This window comes from Dromiciops gliroides, chromosome 1 (genome assembly GCF_019393635.1).
Source record: "Dromiciops gliroides isolate mDroGli1 chromosome 1, mDroGli1.pri, whole genome shotgun sequence".
In the NCBI taxonomy this organism is placed as follows: Eukaryota; Metazoa; Chordata; class Mammalia; order Microbiotheria; family Microbiotheriidae; genus Dromiciops; species Dromiciops gliroides.
This window is the reverse complement of record NC_057861.1, coordinates 273,060,782-273,084,631: the sequence shown is the minus strand read 5'-3', so window position 1 is coordinate 273,084,631 and position 23,850 is coordinate 273,060,782. Positions and strand designations below refer to the sequence as shown.

Below are 23,850 nucleotides of genomic sequence, written 5' to 3'. Positions count from 1 at the left end.
GCTACTGGGAGCTCTTGGAGCCACAGGTGCTTGGGGAACCTGAGCCCAGCAGTTCTTTTAACTCCTAGGCCTTGCAACCCTAGAGACTGATAAGAATAAAACTACCCTTAGTGAAATCTTTTCTCTCCTTAGAAATCTTATCTCTGTCCCAAACAACTCGTTTATTCTTGTGCAACCTTTTGTCTACTCCAATATGTATAACTTCCACCATTTGTTTTTTTCTGCCTTTTTTTTTTTTACGTATATGACATTTACTTTATCAATCAATGTAGTTACACTACAACAGAAAATACAGATCATCTGGTATGATTTGTTCTTGATGAAGCCATACCTGCTCTCTATAATCACTGCTTTCCTTTCTAAGGGCTAATCACCAAGCCCTTTAATAATAAACTCTCAAATTTTGTCTGAAATTGAAGTCAAATCATTGGTTTACATTTTTTTTTCTCCTTCTTTCCCTCCCTTCCCTCTCCCCCTCCCCAAGACAGCCAGCAATCTGACATGGGTTATATATGTACAATCACATTAAACATATTTCTGCATTAGTCATGTTGTGAAAGTAGAATCAGAACTTCTGTTTCCTTTGGAAACGAGTTTTACTAGCCACTTTTGATGATCTTTTGTGTAACCAACATTTGATGGGAGGAAACTAAGCTGGCAATAATAATTCAATAACTTAAGTATTACCTTTCTCTTGAGAAGGAAAATGGCATTGAACCTTAGTCATCAAACCCCCCACTCCCACCCAGAGATTGTACCCTTAGACTACCAATATTTGAGGTATGCAGGATAGATAGAATTCTAGCTCCAAAACATTCTTGGACCTAGTCAAGGGAACTAATGAACACTTAGCCACAGTTCTCCTCCTGCTCCCCTTAAAGACAGAAATTACAGTTACCTTTGAATAGGAATTGGCTAGATTCCAGATCCAATATTTATTCACACTGTTGTGGGAATGCAGTGAGAACCCAAGAAATAATAAAATATTTGTAAAGTGCTTTTCAGATCTTAAACATGCAGAGTATAAATGCTAGCTAATATTATTTAAAATATATGATCCTATAGTTTTTGAGCTATTACAGATGTGAACATGCTTCCATTAACCACCTGAGTTCAATAGGATCCTGGTCACTTTGGATTTGGAAAATGGACCTTCTCCCCTCCTATTTTGTTTAAGATTTAGATCTAAGTCTCCTCTGTTAGCTAAGGCTTATTAAGCCTCTGCAAATTTTTAGAACCTGGCTGTCTCTTTTTCTAGGTATGGGCTGGGATAGCTGGCTTCTGATGTCTCTTTCTACTCTGAGAGTCTGTGGTTCTTAAAGATATTGACTATTGATATTGTGGCTTTTATTGACATCAATAAGATACTCTCTTATTGGAAATACCTGTCCCACACTCACAGATCTTTGAAGTCACAGTGGGTGTGGGTTATGTTAGATGGGTTACAGTTTATTTCCATGTTCTTCATTGATCTCTCTAAGAGTTTTGAGACTGAGTCCAAAGCTCCTTCCTGTCACTATCCTCCTGTGCTAGCACTCAGTGTTCACTTTTCACTGGCAGTTTACTTTGCAAACTAGAAGGCTTTGAATTATTTTCCATTTAGCCCTGCTTTGAATACATTTCTTAGGGTGTTGTCTCCACTAAGATCCTAGAGGGTAAGGATTGTCTTTTGCCAATTCTTTTGCATCCCTGTGGCCTGTGGCTCTTAATAAAGGTTTCTTGAATTGAAGAGCAAGGAGTCGTGGACTCTGTAGTTCAGTCAAAACTTTTAAGGTCAAAGGGGGAAGACTGACATGGACCCACCAAGAGTTCAGCAACCACAAACTAAAACTAAGTTTTCTCTTTTTATGCAGTCCTATCCATCCTCAAAAATCTGTGTTTCCTGGGGGCGCGCGAACACACACACACACACACACACACACACACACACACACACACACACACACACGCCACGGGACGGGGGGGGGGGCGGGAGACAGAGACAGAGAGAGAGAAACAGAGACAGAGAGACACAGAGAGAGACACACACAGAGAGGTTAGAGTACCTAATTTCTTTTGAGGATGACAAGAGACCTGTCTCTACTTCAGGAGTCAGACACAGTATTGTCCTGGGGACTACATTTCCCATGCGCCAATTCTCCCGCCCTCTATTTTCTCTGCAGTTGAAAAAGCTTCCCACGTGAGCCACCGCCCAGTGTTGGAGAAAACAGAGGTACCAGCGAACGTTCTCCCTCTCGGAGCCCTGTCTTTCTCCCGTCAGTCCACCTGGGGAGAAGCCACTTGCAGGGCGGAGGCGACCAGAGAGACACGCGATGGGGAGCCCGTGGCAGCTTCTGTGCGCGGTGGGAGCTGTCTTCCTCTGCAGCGTTGGGGGCAAGCTCCCCGGCGAGGGCAGAAATGACAGACCCATCATTGGTAACAGCAGGGGGCTCTGGGTGTTGGGGTGTCTGGGGGCGGGCAGCTCTAGGGCAGGAGGAGGAGGGAGAATCCTAGGAACCTTGTGAGACTGAGCGCCTCAGCCCAAGGACATCCTAGAGATCTCCCAGACGCCCTAACTTCCCAATCCCGGGGGTGTAGGGAGTGTGACTTTGTAACTTGGAAGAAACAGTGGCACTGCTCCATCCGTCATCAGCCTCTCCCACCCCAAGGAGCAATGCTTGACGCTGTAGACCCTGCTAAGTCCCAGTGTCTAGCTGATTACCTGTTCGATCCCTCTGCGATAGTCTTGGGTGCCAAGACAGGCAACTGCAGACTCAACGTTTCCTGGATGACTGTGTAGGAGCCCAGTATCATCACCTCAAGAGTCACATTGCTCCTACAACAGGCTGATGAATAGTAGTCTTGTTTGATGTTGCAGATAATCTTGTGTTGAGGCTGCTAGGATCCTGCATGTGTAGCTGGAAGGGACTTCAGGGGCCATCCATCCCAAGTCTCTTATTTTACTGATGAGGTAACTGAGACTCAAGAGGTTTGGAACTTGCCCAGGTCATGAAAATAGCTCACTTTCAGAGGTGGGCTTTGAACTTCTGACTTTAGTGACCAGTGGTGCATTTTCCCTTGTGTCATACTGTTGACTTTCAAAAATATTAGGACGCTTAATTTTCTTTATTTTGATGAACATATATGTCCTGTGAAGAGGACTTAGTTGTGGTATGAAAAATATTCAGTGACATCACTAGCCCTGCCACCTGTTAGCTGTGTGACCTTGGGCAAGTCATTTAATCTCATAAATGAAGTTATGAATAGAATTGAAATGATGTAATCTGAACTGAAGTTATAAATTAATTGAAGTTACATAATTTCAATTTAACTAAAAAAAAGATAAATTGATTTCAATTTATTCATCTGTAAAATGATCCTATGATTAATCCTGTGACTCTGAAGCTGGACTCTTGTGATCTGAAATACACCTTAGCAGGGGATCATCACCTCAGTTCTTGTTGATCTGGTGTTACAGATGGGGCAATTTGCACTCAGGAAGGTTGGGACTTGCCCAGGTCACAAAAATAAGCAATCTTCAGAGGTGAACTTTGAAGTCCTGATTCTAGGGGCCAGTGCATTTCCCCTTACTGTTGGCTTTAGGAAATGTCAGAAAAATAGTACCAGCATCATTTCCTTATCTGCCAGGCCTCTGCAATCAGAGAACTAGGAAGTACTCTTAGTTCCCATGTCTGGAGATGAAAAATGCTTCCCTAGAAGGACACAGATTGGGCCAATGGGAGCTAGACACATGGAGGCCACAAGGAGCCCCAGTGAAAGGGGTCTAGGGCTCTTCTTGGAGGGTGCCAGGGAGAATCAAAGGCTAGCTGAGGAAGGTTTCCTCTTGGTTTTTATCTTTGACACACATAAACTTCCCCACAATATCCCCAGCATAGTTGGCACAGCAGAAACTTCATACTTAATGGCAAGTTCTCTGTTTTTGTCAGTGCTCATCTTGATCTTCAGAACTTTCACCTTATGCTTCACCATCCTGGACATTAATTGTAATTATGAGAGTTCCTGATACGCCAATGTCCTGGCCAGGCTGGGTGTAGGAGCTGACCTACTGGGACTATCCTAGGCTACCTTGGGCAGCCTGTAGAGCCTCAAGAGAAAAATGTGCTCAGTGACATTGAGGGAACTTCCTGAAAATGTCAGAAACCAATACTCTGAGGACCTGACCCTGAGCCATCTCCCTCCTGTGCAAGCAAGGCCACAGATCCCCTACACTAAATGAGCAGAGGGACCCAGGCTACCCTGCTTCCTCCTCCCACTTCCTCTAGCTCCTCTGGCCCAGCCCAACCTGATTTAAAATTTGGATCTGTTTGCTAAAGTTACTAGAGAGGCCTGAAAGCTAGTAGAGTGTTAGGACTGGATGACACTAACCCATTCCCTTGGTAGAGAGCACTGATTGACCTTTCAGTAGTGGGAGTGGAACAAGAGTTTTCCTGATAGGGTGGATGAGGCACTGGACTTGGAGTCAGGGAAACTTGGGTCAAATCCACTTCAGACCCTTATTATGTGATCTGGAGCAAGTCACTTTACTTCTCTGGAATACAGCTTCCTTATCTATGAAATGGTGGGGTTGGATTCAGTCTCTAAGGTTCCTCCCATCTCTAAATCTGTGTTCTTGTGATTCTTCCTTTGTGGTCAAGACAACAGTGGGGCCTTTGGCCAATTACAATTCCTGTCAAGGCCTCAAGTTTTCATCCTTGAATTGACATTGGACTCGGTGATCTTTTTGACCACTCAAATCCTTAGGATTCTGTGAAGAAGGAAGTTGATGTCATTGATCAGCTTTTGGCCAAATTTGGACCTCACTTCATTGAAAATTAGTGTCGCAAAAATTTCTAAGTGCGATGAAGGAAAGAAAAAACAGTCTCTAAACTGAAGAAAATAGATTTATTGAAGGCCCATCTCACAATAAAGCCAGTCTCAGGTATGGGTAGGACCTAAGAGACCCCAAGGCTTAGAATCCAGGGGTTTTTATACCCCCTCCAGGGCTTACTAATTCTAGACAAACTTCTCTCAAATTTGCAATTATTGGTTGATCAGCCAAAATTTGCTTTCCATTATCTTTCCATTAGCTTTGCCATTATCAGGGAATACCATGATCTGCAAACTGTGATGTAATAGATGTTGGCCAGAAGCTACAGATCATGGCTAGAGATGAGTTTCTAGCAAGACTTGATGATCATACAGCATTGAGATTAGCTCTATTATTCACTTAATCTACAAATAAAATAGAATAAAATATCTAGATATAGTAAATCACAATTTTTAGTTCATATACTGATTATTATCATAATTAAATCTCTTTAAATCTCTTATTACTAAGGGGTGGGGAAAATCTCCCTCACATTAGTATTCTGAGATGCTGGCCTGACCCCTACATAGCTTCTGATAAGCCTCCTGTAAACTGTTCTTTGGCATACTTGAGACTTTATGAACTTAGTTCTATGAATAAAAATTGCAATGGAATTTGTTGTTGTTGTTGTTTTAACCTGAATTGCTATAAAAAAAGAGGTTTTTGTTTGCAATAATTCTTTTTTCTTTTGGAATACTTGCAGGGATATTGGCACAAACTCACCACATGAAAACTTTTGCAAGCCTTGGAAAGTATTACATTGCTGCTTCATATGTAAAATATCTGGAGTCTGCAGGTGCAAGGGTTGTGCCAATCAGGTAGAGTTTTTGCTAACTTTCCTGACTCCAATCCCAGTACTCTATCCACTGAGTAGTGAATAAAATTTTATATATAATATTTATTTATACATTTCAATTTATTAATATAAATTATAATTCTAATTAGAAGCTCATTCAATTATAAATATATGTACATATATGAGATTGTATTTATGTGTGTTTATATATATGGGTGTATGTATAAATATACATCTATACATAGACTACTTTGATCTTTAAAAAGCTATTTTTTAGGCATGTAATTGTAACATTAAAATTTTAAGCAGATTTACCTTGTCATTTTTGTTGTTGGTTTCAGGTTAACACTTTCAAAGAAAAAATACATTAAACTCTTCCATTCTATCAATGGGTAAGTTACAGGCCTTTGTGTAACACATAAACATAGAGATACTCATATTGTGTATGAAATAATTACTGCAGAAGTACTGACACATGTATAATGTGCATGCATATATACTGTACTTTGGCTGTAATCACTTGTCTTTAGGAGTTTCTTAGAAGCAGCATGGAGTAGTGGATAGAAAGCTGGCCTCCCTGGAGGATGTCATTTCAAATCCCACTTCTGCCATGTAATGACAATGTGGACCTGGGCTTAGCTCCCAGCTATCTATCACAGATTTTTCTCCTGCTATCTGCATCACTTAAAAATCATTGGTAACATGTTTTCCTTTATACTGGCGCTCATTTGCTGTTATTTATCTAGTTCCTCTAATAGAGCTACCTTGCCAGTCTGAGGGAAGACCTCAAATAATCATTTCCTACTCCTACTTATTACTGGGTTAATTTTCCTTCTCTTTTAATTTATCAAAACTCATTTATAATCGAATCATTTTTGTACTAAGCTCTGTAGCTTTCTAATATGCCGAAGGCAGCTCTTTCCTTAAAAAGATCTGATTTTATATAGATTCCTTGCATTTGAACTTCTTTTAAATACAAAATGAGAAGAAAAAAAGTTGCCAGGTACAAAGCAGAATAAAGGAGAGGATTCAAGATAAAACAATACATTTCCATTTCAAGAAAGCCTATTTAATAACTATTCAAAATTGTTTTCCAATCTACCCAACTATTCTTTGCTGGTTTTCTTCTGCTCTCTGCTATGTACTTTTTACTTTATTATTTTTTCTCCCTCCCCCCCAAAGAAGACTGCAATTAAGCATATGCATAGATATCTATTTATATATGCAATTTACATTTACAATTAAGCATATACATAAACATATAGATATCTATTTACATACACATATATACACATACACTCATGCATATATATGTGTGTGTGTGTATACATATATACATATACACACACACACATATATATATATATATATATATATATATATATATATTACCATCCTATGCTTATTTCCACTCATCATTTGATTCTCTGAAGGTGGATACCATCTTTCTTCACAAGTCCAAGTCTTTTCATGCCCTTCCAAGTCAACCAGTTCATCACAGTAATATTCTAACCCAACCATATCCTATCTGAGAGATTGTCCATGGATCTTCTTTTTCTGCATTCCTTCTATTCTGGGTATATAGGTTTTATTTATACAAGAAAAATTGAATTTAAAATAATCAAAATTATCCATTTTACACTTCAACAATGCACTCACCTTATAATAGAGTTTAAAGTCTGATGTTGCTGAAATTATTTCCTTTATATCTTTTTTCTGGTTTCTTTGAAGTTCCTGACCTTTTGTTCTTACTACATTTGAACTTCTCAAAGACTTTTTAAACTAATTGCTCCAAGTTCTCAGATATTAGGATAAAACAATGAGATTTTTTGATTCACAATTCTAGTTTTGTATCTTCACTTATCTTAAAGAGTGATGCATGATTCTTAAAATTAAGACTTCTGAATTTGCTCTAAAAATAAATATTTGTCACATATCTGAGAGTAAGATGGGAGTTGCTGTGAAATTAAATGAAATGGTGTCCAAAAAGGGTTCATAATCACTTGATTTTTAGAGAGAGCACCAAGAGAGGAAGCATCAGGACAGAAGGAGGTCCCAGGCACCCCCTCAACTAGTGCTGGGAATAGGAATGGGTGTCATCTGGAAGATCTGTTACCCATTACCCAGTTGTGAGCCACAGATCTGGGGTGGAAAGGAGCAGCCTCAATCAAGTATGAGGTGCCAGCTAAGTACTGAGTGAGAAAGAAATTCCAGAAACTTATCTCTATAGCTATATGCATAGAAGCAGATTGGTGACTCACTTCTAACCCTTAACCTAGCACATAAACCTGCAGTAGAAAAACCAGGGCTGAAGACAAGACTAAAGGGGAGGGGCAGCTAGGTGGCGCAGTAGATAGAGCACCGGCCCTGGAGTCAGGAGTACCTGAGTTCAAATCTGGCCTCAGACACTTAACACTTACTAGCTGTGTGACTCTGGGCAAGTCACTTAACCCCAATACCTCACCAAAAAAAAAAAAAAAGACTAAAGGGGAGCCAGCAGTTGAGTTGCTTTGAAGCTGCAGAACCTCCCAGTCAGCTAACAGTGGCTGAGTTCAACAACAGTGTACTCAAATTCAACTACACACAAGCCAAGAGACCCAAACCTGGGGCAGAAACTTGCATAGCTCAATGAGGAGTTCAGTGAACAGACCTCTCCCTGGATCCTATCACTTTGGAGGCATTGAAAACTTGGATGCTCCAGATTAAGCTGTGAAAACAGTACAAGCTCAGGCCAAGTATCTCCTCCCAGTCCCACAGAGGTGAGCAGAGATCAACATTAACAAAGTCCAAGTCAAAAAGTAGGTTGAAAGAATGAAATAACAAAACAAGAATTTCACCATACAGAGCATCTATGGTGACAGTAAAGCTGAATACATGAACAGAGAAGACAATGACTTTAAAATGTCTACAAGCAAAGCCTTAAAGAAAAATGCAGATTGTACATAACCTTACCAAGAATTAGGGGACAATATGTTGTTGTTTTTTTTAAAGGTGGTCTCTCTTTAGGTTTATGCCTTTTTGTTTTTTGTTTTTTTGGGTTTTATTGTGAGGCAATTGGGGTTAAGTGACTTGCCCAGGGTCACACAGCTAATAAGTATTAAGTGTCTGAGGCTGGATTTGAATGACAATCTGATTTTAAAAACCAAAATAGAATGGTAGCAGGAAAATTAAGAAATCAGAGATAATTGAGAATGTTATAAAAAGAGGATAAATAACTTGGTAAAAGAAATACGAAACATTAGCTGAAGAAAATAGCTCCCTAAAAATTAAAAATAAATGAGTGGAATCTAAGGACTCCCTGAGACATCAAGAAATAATAAAACAAAGTTAAAAGTCTGAAAAAAGTGAAGAAAATATGAAACATCTCATTAGAAAAACACCTGACCTAGAAAACAGATCGAGGAGATAAAATTTAAGAAGCATTAGACTTACCTGAAACCCACAAACAAGAAAAGAACCTAGATACCATATTTCAATAAATTACAAAGGAAAACTCCCTAGATATCTTAGAACCAGAAGGAAACGTAGGGATCGAAAGAGTCTACTGATCACTTCCCAATTGAAACCCCCAAATAAAGACTCTGGGGAATATTGTAGCCCAAATCTAGAACCCTCAGGTCAAATAGAAAATACTGCAGGCACCCAAAAAGAAAGAACTCAAATACTGTAAAGTCAAAGTCAGGATCATAGGAGGTACCATCACCAAGGAATGGAGAACTCAGAATACAATATTCTAAAAGTCAAAAGATCTAGGATTATAAACTAGAACAATCTAGCTAGCAAAACTGCATATAAATCCTATAGGGGAAAAATGGATATTTAAAGAAATAGATGACTTTCAAGCATTCTTGATGAAAAGACCAGTGATGAATAGAAAATTTTACATATAAACACTGGACTCAAGAGAAAGCATTAAAAAGGCAAATGTGCAAGGGAAATTATGAAGGAACAAAACAAGTTAAACTGCTTACATTATTGTATGGGGACATAATATATGTAACATCTCAGAACTTTATTATAACCAGGGGTCTTAGAGGAAATCTAATTAGGCAGTGTCTGAGTGTGATTCTAATTTTTTTTATTCTAATATTTTTGAATGATTTCAAAAGAAGAATGGAAGGGTGGTAAAGAAGAAAGGGAGAGGAAGAATGGGAAAAATGATCACATAAATGGGATACTCATGAAAGACTTTATGCATTGGAGAGGGCAGTGAGGGGGTAGGCAATATGTGAACCTCACTCTTTTGAACTGGTACAAGAAGGGAAGAATAGATAGATAGATAGATAGATAGATAGATAGATAGATAGATAGATAGATAGATAGATAGATAGGCACAGAAATCCATTTTAGAGTGCAAAGATGTAGGAGAAAAAGAGCATAGACTTTTAATGAGATGACAATAAAAAAAAAGGAGTTTATAACTATGATAGAAAAAGTTGTAAGGAAATACATAGTAATCTTAACTGTGAATGTGGAAGGGATGAACTAACCCATTAAATGGAAGAGAATATCAGAATGGATTAGAAACCAGAATCTAATAATATGTTGTTTATAGGAAACACACTTGAAACTGAAAGACACACTACATAGATTTAAAATAAGAAGCTAGAGCAGAATCTACCAGGCTTCAGCTGAAGACAATCACTTCATTTGTCTTAAGGTTTCTGGACTTATATTTTCACACTTTAAAAATTCTGAATTGCTGTCTAGTCCTATGAATGTATTTATTATACCTGCCACCTTTTTTATCACAGGATTTAAAAGACCCAATCTAAAGTAGCTTTCAGGGATAAAGATATGGATATATAATTGTAGCCCTCACATGAAAAAGTTTCTTTAGGCATTTTATATTGAGAGCCAGTGTGATATAGAAGATGGAACTCTAGCCTTGGAGTGAGGAACACTTGGATTTGAGTTTTCACCTCAGACATTCCATATACATGTAACCTTTGACAAATCAGTTAATCTCTCTGGGCCTCAGTTTCCTGATCTGAAAAATGAGGAGGTTGGATTTGATGACCTCTAAGGTTGCTTCCAGTTTGATATCTTTGATAATTTATTTAAACAGAAAAGAAATAAAACTCTATTATTTCTGAATAAGAACTTATTTGTAATTTTAAACTTCTTAAATAGCATCAAAGTCATCACTTTCATATAAACTTTGCTACACTGGAATTTAACTATATTTAACTTGTGACTTAATATTTATCTTATTATATGTTTATCTTACTACATATTTTATTTATCAAGTAAATTGTCTACTTTCTGTGGGAAAAAAGCCAAACATTTGATATTGGGTTTCAGGATTCTTTTTCCTGGTGGACGGGACAATCTTCAGACTTCAAAATATCACAATGTAGCCCAACTGTTTTATGAAAAGGCCCTGGAGGTAATCTTCAGTTGTTCTTTAATTCCCAGATTATGATAACAATCCTGACCCTTCCCTTCCTCCTGCCCCATTTCCGTTGTTCTTCCTGCCTCTAGTCTTCCTTACATTTCCTCTCCCCATTCCCAAATGAATTTTCTATACCACCTCCAGATTAATCTGTTAGAAATAACTGCTTTGATCATGCTACTTCCCTCCTCTAAAATATTCAGTTCCTTACTATTGCTATCTGGGTTCATTTCAAGTAGCCTTAACATTCAGGTCCCTTCACAGTCTGGCCTTAACTTCCCTTTCCAACTTTAGCTTCCATGCTGTGGCCAAGTAGGTGTAGTTGTCCTTGCTTGAGTTTTATGTATACTTGTTGTTTTCTGTATCAGAAATGCATTCTCGGGGCAGCTAGGTAGCGCAATGGATAGAGCACTGGCCCTGGAGTCAGGAGTACCTGAGTTCAAATCAGGACTCAGACACTTAACACTTACTAGCTGTGTGACCCTGGGCAAGTCACTTAGCCCCAATTTCCTCACTAAAAAATAAAGAAAGAAAAAAGAAAAAGAAATGCATTCTCTCCAACCTTCATTTCTTTCTAGCCAAATTCTACCCTTCCTATAAAGCTCAGCTCAATTTTTACTTCTTCCATGAAGTCTTTTATCATTCATGCAATTTCTTCCTTCTCTGATCTCCTATAGCATCTTATTTGGATCCCTCATGGAATGCTTACTTTTCCTGCCTTAAATTGTACATATGTTTCATTTCTCTTACTAGCTGCTTACAGTCCTGAATTATGTTTACACATATCTCTATTTCCCTTAGCACTTTGCATATTTTAGATGCTCAGTAATTTATTGAATGCATATGCATGAATGTGAATATCTATGGGTGAATTTGAATTTTTGTAAATGCTGTAATTTTAAATATAGTAGAGAAATTTGCTACTTAAAGGAACCTTATAGGTAGCCAATTTTAAAAGTAAATTATTACTTTGAATTTCTTTTGTGTAAAATCAGATTTGTATAGAATAAAATTTTCATTAATTGGGGCAGCTAGGTGGTGCAGTGGATAAAGAAAGTACTAGTCCTGGATTCAGGAGTACCTGAGTTAAAATTGGCCTCAGACAGTTGACACTTACTAGCTGTGTGAGCCTGGGCAAGTCACTTAACCCCCATTGCCCTGCAAAAAAAAAAAAAAAAGAAAGAAAGAAAAGAAAAGAAAAAGAAATTAATAAAATGGCTTTCAAGTAACTTTTTTTTTCATGAGAGTCCCAAAGACTTTTGACTAGTGATTCTCAACCTCACCAAGTATGAAGATCTTTTTTTGATGTAATTATATTTGTGGATCGCCATATGGTATTAGTAGTGTGTGATGTTTAAAATCTAATGTGGTTCCTAACCTGCCCCCCCAGTGTTTTTTTTTTTTTGGGGGGGGGGAACTGGCTAAGATTTACTGATAAATTCAGCAAGAGTTTAGGCTTTTAAGGATTTATTAAAGGGTAAAGATAACACATGGGATCTCATAATTCCAGAAAAGTCTATCTACTTTCTATCTACTTTCCTCTCTTTTTCTCTGTCCGCCTTTTCTCTGTCTCCCACCAAGCCAAAGTCCTGAATGAAAAGAGGAACCCTCCTTTCCTAGCAGCCCACATGAAGTTCTGCCGCCAAGCTGATGTCCGAATGAGAAGGAGACCCTCTCTTTTTCTCCATCTGCTGCCACGCATTGGTTCCTGAACAAAAAAAGAGACAGATCCGCAGCAGCTTCTCCCAGCAGCTCTCTGTGAAAGAGGAAGCAGGGCCAACCACACACAAAGCTCCAAGCTAATTGGCTAGTAGCTTTGATTGATATGACGACAAGCGGTTCTATAGATGTAACTTCAGGATGCCAAGTCACATGAGGATGCCAAGTCACATGCTTTCTCCTCAGGGTGGAGCTCTGACTCTCACAAGTATTTATATCCACTGGTTGCTAGACTACTTCCTGACCAAAAGCTACTCTGAATTCAATATTATTTTTTAATTATTTGTATTTAACATGAATAAGAACAATTATCTAGCATCTGAAAAATGATAACACACATATGCTGTGACATTGTCTATTTTGTCTATAGATAGCATGTTTGCTCATTTATTGCACTGTATCATGAAGTGAGCTAGCCTCTGTAGCTCCTCAGGGGTCCATGGATCATATATGGATTGCAATGTAAGCTTCAGACAAAAGACAAGCTTTAGAAATCTCCTTAGAAGGGACATCCTATGTTTCATTGCTACTGAAGTCAGTATATAAACTTAGTTTCTTTTTTTTCTTTCTTTATATAAAGGCTAATGAAAAAGGAGATTATTTTCCTATTTGGGGAACATGCCTTGGATTTGAAGAGCTTACTGTCTTGACCAGTGGGAAGAAATTACTAACTTTAACCAGAACTAATGGAATCGCCTTGCCATTAGACTTTACTGATGGTAGGTTTTCTGTTGTTAAAGATTCCTCCATATGCAATTATTTGCCAATATCACTAAGTAAAAAGTATCTAAGGTATCTTTTTTTTAATTCTTGCTGGTCTTAACATGTTACCTGAATGAGGTGGTAAATTATTTTTTTGTAGATGAATGAATATTTTTGTACTCTTTTGACAAAATGGTGTGAAGGTCTTTGGGAAATCCTTATTTACAGAGGGAGAATGTGTCTTCTATAGTATGATCTATACATTTTCAAATTTAAAGACTTCTTGTTTATCATATTAAGGAATTTATTTTTTTAAATAGCAATAATCCTTTTTATTTAAAATTTTGAGTTCCAAATGCAATCTCCCCCTTCCTAACTCCCCCCAAGGCAATAATCAATCATATTTACATGTGCAATTATATAAAACATTACCACATTTGTCATTTTGTAGAAGAAAACTTCAATAAAAGAAAAAATGGAAGTGAAAAATAAGCATGCTGCAGACTGTTCACTCAATATCAGTTCTTTCTTTGGAGGTGGATAGTATGCTTCATCATTAGTCCTTTAGGATTGTCTTGAGTCTTTGTAATGCTGAGAATAGTTAAATCATTCACAGTTCTTCATCAAACAATTAAAAATTTTTTTTAATCACAAAAGTATTTTATTATTTTCCAGTTACATGTAAACATAGTTTTCAACATTTGTTTCCTTTTTTCTATTTTTTGTTGGGGGGGAGGGGCAATGAGGGTTAAGTGATTTGTCCAGGGTCACACAGCTAGTAAGTATCAAGTGTCTGAGGCTGGATGTGAACTCAGGTCTTCCTGAATCCAGGACTGGTGTTTTATTCACTGTGCCACCTAGCTGCCCTCAACATTTGTTTTCATAAGAGTTTTAGTTCTGTGAAATTTAAAATTGGATATTAGATCATAAATCTCCCCTACTTAACTTTTCCCTTAATTTATCTCCCAGACTAGTAAATGGAAGAAGCTTCTGGTTTTCTAGATAGAGCCTTTATTGTATATAAGGTGTTGTTGATTAGAAGGATAGGAAAGTAGAAATACAGTAGAAATCGTCTTAAATCTAGGCTTAGTCTATATTTCTTATAAAAACTCACCAAACCAAAAAAGGCCACCTTTGGAGTGAGGGAGACCGTCTGTGCTGCGCCGCCAGGAGTCCCGCCAAGCAGGCAAAAAAAAGGCCTCCTCCGCTTCTCTCCACCCCGGAAGTCAAAAAACCCGGCAGGCAGTCTGACATGCGCAGCAGGCGGACTGTACCCGGCAGGCAGTCTGACATGCGCAGCAGGCGGACTGTACCCGGCAGGCAGTCTGACATGCGCAGCAGGCGGACTGTTCATCTCCTCCCCAAAAGGGTGGTCCTTGAAAAACTGGCGTCTTTCAGTTATCCTAACCGACTGTTAAAAACTTTCATATTTTACCACATTTCCCCCCTTTGCTTCCTCAAGAAATGGAATGTTTCCTTGATAGAACAGTAAAAAGAATATAATAACTTCTGCTGACTAATAATATGCGAACAACAATACAGAAAAGGAAGAGAGGAAAGTTTTGTCCAGAGGGGCGATTTTTTTTTTCTTTCCTCATGAACCGACGCTTTGACATTAGTCTTGCAAAGGGAGAGCCTCTGCAGAGAGTACATGTTACAGATAGTATATAACAGAAAGGAGATAGTAAAAGCTAATAAAGCAAAACAGTTCATATAAAGTCTCTGAGTTCTCTTGTCTTCTTGAAGTGGTAAGATGTCATCAGGAGGAAACTGGATTCTGGTCTGGAAAACTGGATTCTGGACTCTGGTCTGGATTCTGGACTCTGGACTCTGGTCTGGAAAGCTGGATTTCTTCTTTAACTGTTTGAATTGCTGTATTTTTTTTTACTAAACCTTAGCATAGCATTTTGCAATCATATTGTCTTTGGTGAAATTAATGAGATTTCAGAAATATGGAAACTTATCATTTCAGAGACTAACTTGCTGTGAACTCTGATGCAGGCCCTGGAGAGAATATATGTGCAACAAAAGGAGAGACAGGTATACATAAGTCCATGGTTTGCTTATGATGGTGACTATGTAGAGCACAATTACTAGGCACAGTCTAGTATTCATCCTCTCTCCCTCCTAATTTAACCTAATTTAACTGAACTTACTTATCTTTTTATCTCACTCAGTTGAATTCACCTGTGGCCTAGCACAATCACTGGCTGTCTCGGAACCATGAGATATGGTATGATAACCTTTCCATAACATTTTCAGGTGTCATGAACACATACTAAATTTGACTTTGATCCAGACACATGGTGGTAAAAAGTGTTACCTAGCATCTTTTAATCTTTGGAAATCCCTATCATCATTATAATTCCACTCTGGATCCTTTAGAGGCCATTCCACATTGGCCTTACCTTTCGCAACAAGGGCATTTCCTGCTGAGATAATATCTGTAATCTCAGTTGGGGACAGTAAAGTTTCCAAAAGGCAAGTAACATCAGCCCAACTGGGTTGATATGCATTAAATATAGTCCTTAACTGTGAAATTACAGTGTTTGGATTTTTCTCAAAACTAGGGATGAAAGATTTCCATGCGCTCAAGTCACTTGGTCTAAAGGGGCTATATTTTCTGACTTGAATTGGCACTCCCTTTTTACTATGTTCTATAGCTTCCTGCAGAGGGAGTAGTTTCTGTTGATCTGATTCTAAACTTGGATCATCTCTAGTAGAAACAGCCATTTTGAGGTCTCTCTCCATATGTGAGAATTTCATTTCGAGGTCTCTCTCCATATGTGAGAATTTCATTTTGAGGTCTCTCTCCATATGTGAGTATTTCATTTTGAGGACTCTCTCCATATGTGAGAATTTCCCCCATATCATAACAATGATAATAACAAAAACAAAACAAGACAAAAAAAACCCCAAAAAAAATAAAATCCTTAGTCGTATGAACTATGGATGTGGTATTAAAAGGTATTTCAATTGCAGGCATAAAATTTCTACTTATATTAAACGTATTTTCCCAAAGATTCTCACTTATACTATTATACAAAAAACTTTTTGCTGCCTGAATGAGGAAAAAACCAATAATGTTTTGAAGGACCATTGAGTAAACTATTCCTCTAAGTCGGGACGTTATGCTGTCCCAATACATTCCGATGAGAAAAATCAAAGGGATAGTAGAATATTCGAGCATCTTGCCCTTTAAACTGGGCTGGCTTTTCTGTTTAAAGCAAGACTTTTAGAGGCTTAAAGTCTTTAAGGGAGATTAGACAAAGGGAAAGTCCGTGGGGGGGGGGGGGTATTCGGAAAATCCACCGAATTAGCCGGCTTATGGCCAAACTAGGGAGGGTGGGAGGGTCCTTAAGGTCCCTTCGGGGTCGCCAAACCTTCACAGTTCCAAATTGTTCTCTCTTCCTCCCTTCCCTTCCCCCTCTCTAAGACAGAAAGCAATCTAATATAGGTTATATATACATATATACATATATATATGTATATATGTATATATATATAATCACATCAAACATTTCTGTGTTAGTCATATTGTGAAAGAAGAATCAGAACACAAGGGAAAAACCTAAAAAAAAAAAGGAAAAAAACCAGTCCCAAAGTAGAAACAGTATGATTCAATCTGCATTCAGAATCCACATTTCTTTTTTTCTTTTTCTTTTCTTTTCTTTTCTTTTTTTTTTTTTTTGGATGTGGAGAACATCTTCTATCATGAGTTCTTTGGAATTGTCTTTCATCAAACAATATTGCTGTCACTGTGCAGGTTCTGCTCACCTCACCATACATCAGTTCATACAATTATTTCCAGGACTTTCTGAAATCATCCTAATTAAGACTTCTTTTTAACATCCCAAGTTTTTTAAACTCTCATGCTAATATCCATTGTAGTATTGGTATCCATTGAGTAAAGAAATCCATGACAAGAAGCTACTGTGAACTCATTAATGGTTTTAAACATTATATATTTGAAAAATAATAATACCCATAAGCTTGAAACATGCTTTTTAATTCATTCCACAGAAAGTAAGTTTCCTTTTTTTATACTGGATAATTCAATGAGATACATTCTTTTAAATAATACTCTTCTCCTTATGTTCTTCTAAGGGGAACCACTTTATGATTAACTAATAGGAATCAGTTATTTAGAGTAGGGAGCTATTGTTCTTTCCATGCAGATATATAATTTCATTTGTGTAGGGAACTCCCAACATAGAAACGATGTCCACTAAAGTAGGTGGTTTTTTGTGTGTGGTTTTTGTTTGTTTGTTTGTTTTTGCGGGGCAATGGGGGTTAAGTGACTTGCCCAGGGTCACACAGCTGGTAAGTGTCAAGTGTCTGAGGCCAGATTTGAACTCAGGTCCTCCTGAATCCAAGGCCAGTGCTCTATCTACTGTGCCACCTAGCTGCCCCTCCTTACCTTTTAAAAATAAACAACTGCTGTTTCTTTTGAGCTTTATGACAACTTTATGATGTAGAAGTTCCAGATAGTATTTCCATTTATATAGATGAGGAAACTGAGGCTGAAGAAAGGTAAGTAACTTGTCCAAGGTCAAACAGCTGACACAATTCTAACCTGGGTCAGACTCCACGACCCATTCATTCTCTATCCCTTGCATGATTCCCCCTTTCAATTAGCTTTTATACGTGAAACATTTTATCTTTTTTTGGAAACTTCTGAATAATAGTATTTAGTCAATAATTCACTCATACCTGCCATGTTCCAATAATTCTATCTCTGCATTGAATACAAATGACATAGGTGAGTTTTATTCATTTATCTTTTTTTTTCTTTTAAAATTTCAGCTGTACATGAAAGTAGGATGTTCCAGAATTTCTCTAGTGACTTGATACAGGCACTTGCAACAGAACCTCTAACTTCAAATTTTCATAAGTGGAGCCTCTCCTTGAAGGTACTCTAAGTTTGGTTTTTTTTTTTTAAGAATAATGATAATGACTTTAGTTTCAACTATAGAAAAAACAAATATGTAATTAAAAAATCTTTATGTCATAGAATTTTACAAGGAATAAGGAGCTAAGTGAGTTTTACAAGGTTTTATCTACAAATACACGAGAAGACATTGAATTTATCTCCACAATGGAAGGTATGCACATGCATTCTATTTCAATTTAATTTACAGGTAATTTACAGGTAACACATATACTTTATAGTTATATAGCATTATTCTGTAGTTCTATCTTGGCCCCAGCCATGGAAAACTTGTCACTTTTAGGGCTGTAGAGGAAGTGTGAGATGAGGTTGGCCCCTGCCTTGGGGTCAGAGGGGTGCTTGTTTGTGCTATCCCTCTTATTGTCTATCTGTTCATTGTCACTTTATTTAGTCTTTAGAAGGAGTGGTGTGTGTACTTCATGGGAGAGACAGAGACAGAGACAGAGAGGGAGAAGGAAAGGGAGAGGAAGAGGAAGGACAGAGGAAACAGAGGGAGATATAGAGAGGGAGGAAGGGTGAGAGAGATACAAGGAGGGAGGAGATAAAAGGAGAATCAAGGGAGGAGTAAAGGCAAAGAGTGAACAGAGAAAATGACAGTTGGCTAAGGGAAGTAGGAGAGAAGGGATAAAAGGGAATGAGCCTTTGGTGTGTATGCCTTTGGATATGTTCCCGGTGGAGAAGCAGCGTGTTTACTTCCTTTTTATACTTATTTTTCCTATGTCTTAGAGAGAGAGTAGGATTGGAGGAGGATAGCATAGGAAGCAGGGAATTCTCAGTTAATTGAAAAGTGTAATTCATACACTTTAATAACATGTCATAAATTCTTAACACTAAAGCCTACTTTGATAGGTCATTTTAGTGTAGAGGTTACCCTGGATTCTCAAAGGCTATTCCAGTGGAAGGTATGTTCTGGCAGGCCTCCCAAGTGCAAAGGTTCAAGTACAGGCCCAGTGATGGACTAAACGCCTGTTTTATGAGTATTAACCTATTTGGAAAGGCTCATTGTCCCCATTAGGTGGGGAATAAACATCATGGGGGTGAGTCAATAGAGGGAATAATTATGTGAAGAAGAGAAGCTCAGTATTGAAGTATCTACAAATGTAGGGTGCAGAACTTTGAACTTTCTGAAAATTAGTCAAAAACAAGCATTGATTAAGCATTTATTGTGTTCCAGGCACTGTGCTTAAGCACTGCAGGTACAACAAAAGGCAAAAACAGACAATATGCAAACAACTATGTGCAAACAAGATATCTCTGTCTCTTTGTCTGTCTTCCTCTCCCCTCTCTTAATGTCACTATCTATCTATCTATCTATCTATCTATGTGTGTGTATATTATATATATATACTATACCATCTGTCATCTATCTTTCTATTTCTTTCTACTATCTATCATCTATCTATCTCTCTATCTCTCTATCTCTCTATGTGTGTGTATATTATATATATACTATACCATCTGTCATCTATCTTTCTATCTCTTTCTACTATCTATCTATCTATCTTATATACACCAGCTCACATTATTTAGCTATGATTAGTCACTTAGAAAGAAGTTCCCAGAAGTACCTAGCACAGTGTCTTGGAAATAATAGCTGCTGAGTAAAATTTATTGCTTTGATTTGGCTGAAGAATTATAGATTTAGAGCTGGCAGGCAGTTTATGAAGTCACCTATGTCAATGTCCTTATTCTTCAGAAGAGGAAACTGAGGCTCAGGGACATGAAGTGGCTTATCTTACACAACTAGTAAGTATTACAGGTGAATTTGAACCAAGAGCTTCATGATTCTAAGTCACGTACTCTATTTTTGTATAAGTGGTTGAAAAGGTACAAAGCAGGCAGTGTGGGGTAATAGAATGTATTTGTGTGGATTTAGTGAAGTGCATGATTAGCTCTTATACTGAGATGGAATCTAACCATTAGAGTTCATTTGTACTGTGCTTATTAGTAAAGGAGAAACATACTAAATTTATTGTGACGAGTTTCATTTTAATGAAATATTTTATTGGAAATTTCAGGGGCCTTTTTATTTAGCTGTAACTCTTGATATGTATGTCTGATGGTTGTAGAGATTCTATTTGATGTCTTGATGTATTCTTCTTCAACACTTTTGAAAGATCCACAATGTCGTTGCTATGGTATTGCCTCCCATACTTTAGTAGATTGCTCCTGGAGTAGCTGTAGTGACACAAATTCATTACTTGGTAGCCAAGGAATTGCAGTCATTTCACACTTTACTAGGAGGCCCTTCAGAGAACAGACAGATCATCTGTCTCTAAGACTGAGCTTGATAGACTTTCAAATTTGGCAAACCCCATGTCCACTGACATGACCTTCTAGCACCCACAGTCACCTTCATGCTACCATGAAGCATTGATTGGAGTAGGACTTTATTGTAGGTGTATGTAAAATGGTGACATAAATAGAGATCACATTTAAGACTAATGTAGAGGGGCAGCTAGGTGGCGCAGTGGATAGAGCACCGGCCCTGAAGTCAGGAGGACCTGGGTTCAAATCTGGCCTCAGACACTTAATACTTACTAGTTGTATGACCCTAGGCAAGTCATTTAACCCCAATTGCCTCACCAAAAAAAAAAAAAAAGACTAATGTAGATAGATAGGATCTTAATACATTCTTATTACCAATTGTGTGATTTTTTTTCTTTTAATCTAGCATATAAATATCCCATTTATGGTGTCCAATGGCATCCAGAGAAGAGTGCTTTTGAATGGAAGAATTTAACGGGTATAGTCCATTCACCATTAGCTATTAAAAGTTCATTCTACATGGCAGACTTCTTTGTAAATGAAGGTAAGGAAAATTAGTTCTGTAATTCTATAATTATGGAAACTCATATTTCAGGTAGAATTAGGAGTGTGCTGGAACTAGCTCAGACCAACTTGAGAGAGTTGATTGTTCAATTTTCAGAATGAGATGTTATACCTTGAACATTGGCCAGTTCTGCAAATCAGGGCTTGATTTGTTGTTTTGTTGATTGTTTAGACTTCAGGAAGTAATGGCAAAATATTTGTAATGCAGATTAAACTTAAAATGGTGTCATGTGTGCATTTTAAATTTTTTTCTGAAAGCTAGCCATTAAACATTTAAACATTTACCAGTACCACTGGATCAAATGTTTCCGTGTAAAAAAATAAAAATGCAGAAGTTTCAGAAATGTCCTAGGTGGAAAAAAAATCTGGAGGAACAGTAGAATAGGACAGAAGACCCATATGTGAGGAGTAGACAGGCTAATAAAAGTAGGAAAATTAATTTTGCTAAATAGCATTAGATCATTTTCCAAGTTTAGCTACTTCCTTGAACACTAGCTTTGATATTGAGTCTTGTTTTGTTCATTCTTTAAATATGAGTATAGGATTTAGAGGTACAAGGTATTTTAGATGTATATACATTACTCTCTAATCCTTTTTTTGACAAGATGAAAAACTTTAATAGGCCCTCTGAAAAATTTAATATTATTCTTTCAAGTGCTTATATAAATTCAATTCAAAAGCAGATACTTGTGACTTTAAACATTTCCCAGAAGCCCTTGTTTCTTAAGCTGTTTTAAGTCACAGACACCATGCATAATCTGGTGAAACCTGTGGAGACCTCTTCTCAGAATGATGTTTTTAAATACATAAAATAAAATACATGATTACAAAGGAAACCAATTAAGCTGAAATAAAAATGTATTTTTCCCCATACAACTTCAAGTGGCTTGTGGTTCCCAGGTTAAGAACCTCTTCCTTAGAAAAAGCAAATATGGGTGGCAGCTGGGTGGCACAGTGGATGGAGCACCAGTCCTGGATTCAGAAGGACCTGAGTTCAAATCTGGCCTCGAACACTTAACACATACTAGCTGTGTGACCTTGGGCAAGTCACTTAACCCCAACTGCCTCACCAAAACAAACAAACAAAAAAAGGCAAATATGAAATGTTTTGTATTTTTCTCTCCCTTTTAAGCCATATTTATAATTGCAAGTATTGATGGTATTTTGGTTCAATTAGGTAATTATGTTTTTATTTTAATGATTTGAGTTACACAGGCATTTAACAAATTAAAGAAACGCTGCATTATAGACACAAATGAAATTATGAGGGTCAGGTGAAAAAATTTGTAGACTTTGTAATTTTAAGATTCTCTTTTAGACTGTCTGCAAAGATGCCTTTAATTTTTGTTTGTCATCAATATTTCTGCTTATTCTCTGAGCATAAGAACTTAATCATACTTAGTATCTAGAATTGTGCCAAGATGAATTGAAAGTTGTTTAATTCAACTTTTTAAAAAAGTGCATTGCTCCAAAGTAAGTTGGATAGACAGTGTGGTTAGGAATGAAAGACTTCATTGTTAACGAATATGAAGGAGCAATGTAAAAGTTGTTTAACAGGTACTTACAGGATAGATTAGTTTTCTTGGTCTTCATATTACATTTCTCCCTTCTTGAGAAAAAGATTATAATACTTGTTATGCTCTTGTATCTTTCTTCCTGGTAGCTTACTTCCTAATGAGAGTTAAACATGAATTTAGAGCCAGGCAAGAACAGCTAATTATAGACCTGTAATCACCTGAAATCAATAGATGAGACAAAAAATAAGGAGCTCTTTTATTGGGAAAGTTAAATATAGATATAGATATAGATATATTTTCCAATTGAGAAGTGATATGCTTGACGTTGTACTGGTAAATGTTTAACAAATGGCTCTGAAAAAAACCCACTCATGACACACTTTTAAGTTTAATCCACTTTAACATTTATTTAACATTTAACTTTAACTTCCTTAAGTCTAAACAATCAACTAAATAAGAATTCAAGTCCTGATTCTCAGTGCTTGCTGATTTCCCAAGTATGAAGGCTTGTACCAAAAATTTAACAAATCATCTCTCTCAAGATGGTTTGAACTGGTTCCAGTATTTTCCTAGACATGCTAATTGTTATTTTCATGTAAGCACAAACATTGCAAGGAACCTTGTGGTATAAGATGACTTTTATAAAGTGATACTAATAATTGATATGTTCTCTGTGTATATTTCTTTTCTATCTTATTTTTAGCTCGAAAAAGCCATCACCATTTTGCAAGTAAAAAAGAAGAATCTGAGGCATTGATTTATAATTACACGCCTGTTTTCACTGGGAATAATTCTCTATTTCAGCAATGCTACTTTTTTTTTTGATTGAATGTCCTTGGAAAATTTTGTAAGAACCACAGTGATTGGATATTGGAGTCATTAAACGGTTGTTTTCCATGTCATTGGCAGGAAGGGGGCCAGTTCAGTTTTTTTTTTCTATTATGTTATTTTGTTCTGCTTTTGTCTTCTCTGCCTAGGTTTCCAAGGTTGCCATTCAATGAAATGATTCTAGATTGTACTTGTAAGAAAATAATGGGGGCAGCTAGGTGGCGCAGTGGATAGAGCACCTGCCCTGGAGTCAGGAGGATCTGA

The 23,850-nt window shown here is 37.3% G+C and overlaps 1 protein-coding gene across 1 annotated transcript; it reads left to right on the top strand.

Annotated features, from left to right (window-relative positions):
* Nucleotides 1-2,191: 2,191 nt before the first annotated feature.
* On the top strand, nucleotides 2,192-23,660 carry LOC122744104 (gamma-glutamyl hydrolase-like). The gene is made up of 9 exons (XM_043989496.1): nucleotides 2,192-2,415; nucleotides 5,550-5,664; nucleotides 5,984-6,034; nucleotides 10,947-11,031; nucleotides 13,337-13,475; nucleotides 18,265-18,371; nucleotides 18,473-18,563; nucleotides 21,084-21,221; nucleotides 23,462-23,660. The coding sequence occupies exons 1-9, from the start codon at nucleotides 2,313-2,315 to the stop codon at nucleotides 23,581-23,583; spliced, it is 951 nt and encodes a 316-aa protein (XP_043845431.1). The 5' UTR covers nucleotides 2,192-2,312; the 3' UTR covers nucleotides 23,584-23,660.
* Nucleotides 23,661-23,850: the final 190 nt, after the last annotated feature.

Coding starts and splice junctions, on each gene's coding strand:
- LOC122744104 (XM_043989496.1), top strand. CDS start 2,313: ATGGGGAGCCCGTGGCAGCTTCTGTGCGCGGTGGGAGCTGTCTTCCTC. Junction 5,665..5,983: donor GCAAGGGTTGTGCCAATCAG/GTAGAGTTTTTG, acceptor TGTTGGTTTCAG/GTTAACACTTTCAAAGAAAA. Junction 6,035..10,946: donor CTCTTCCATTCTATCAATGG/GTAAGTTACAGG, acceptor ATTGGGTTTCAG/GATTCTTTTTCCTGGTGGAC.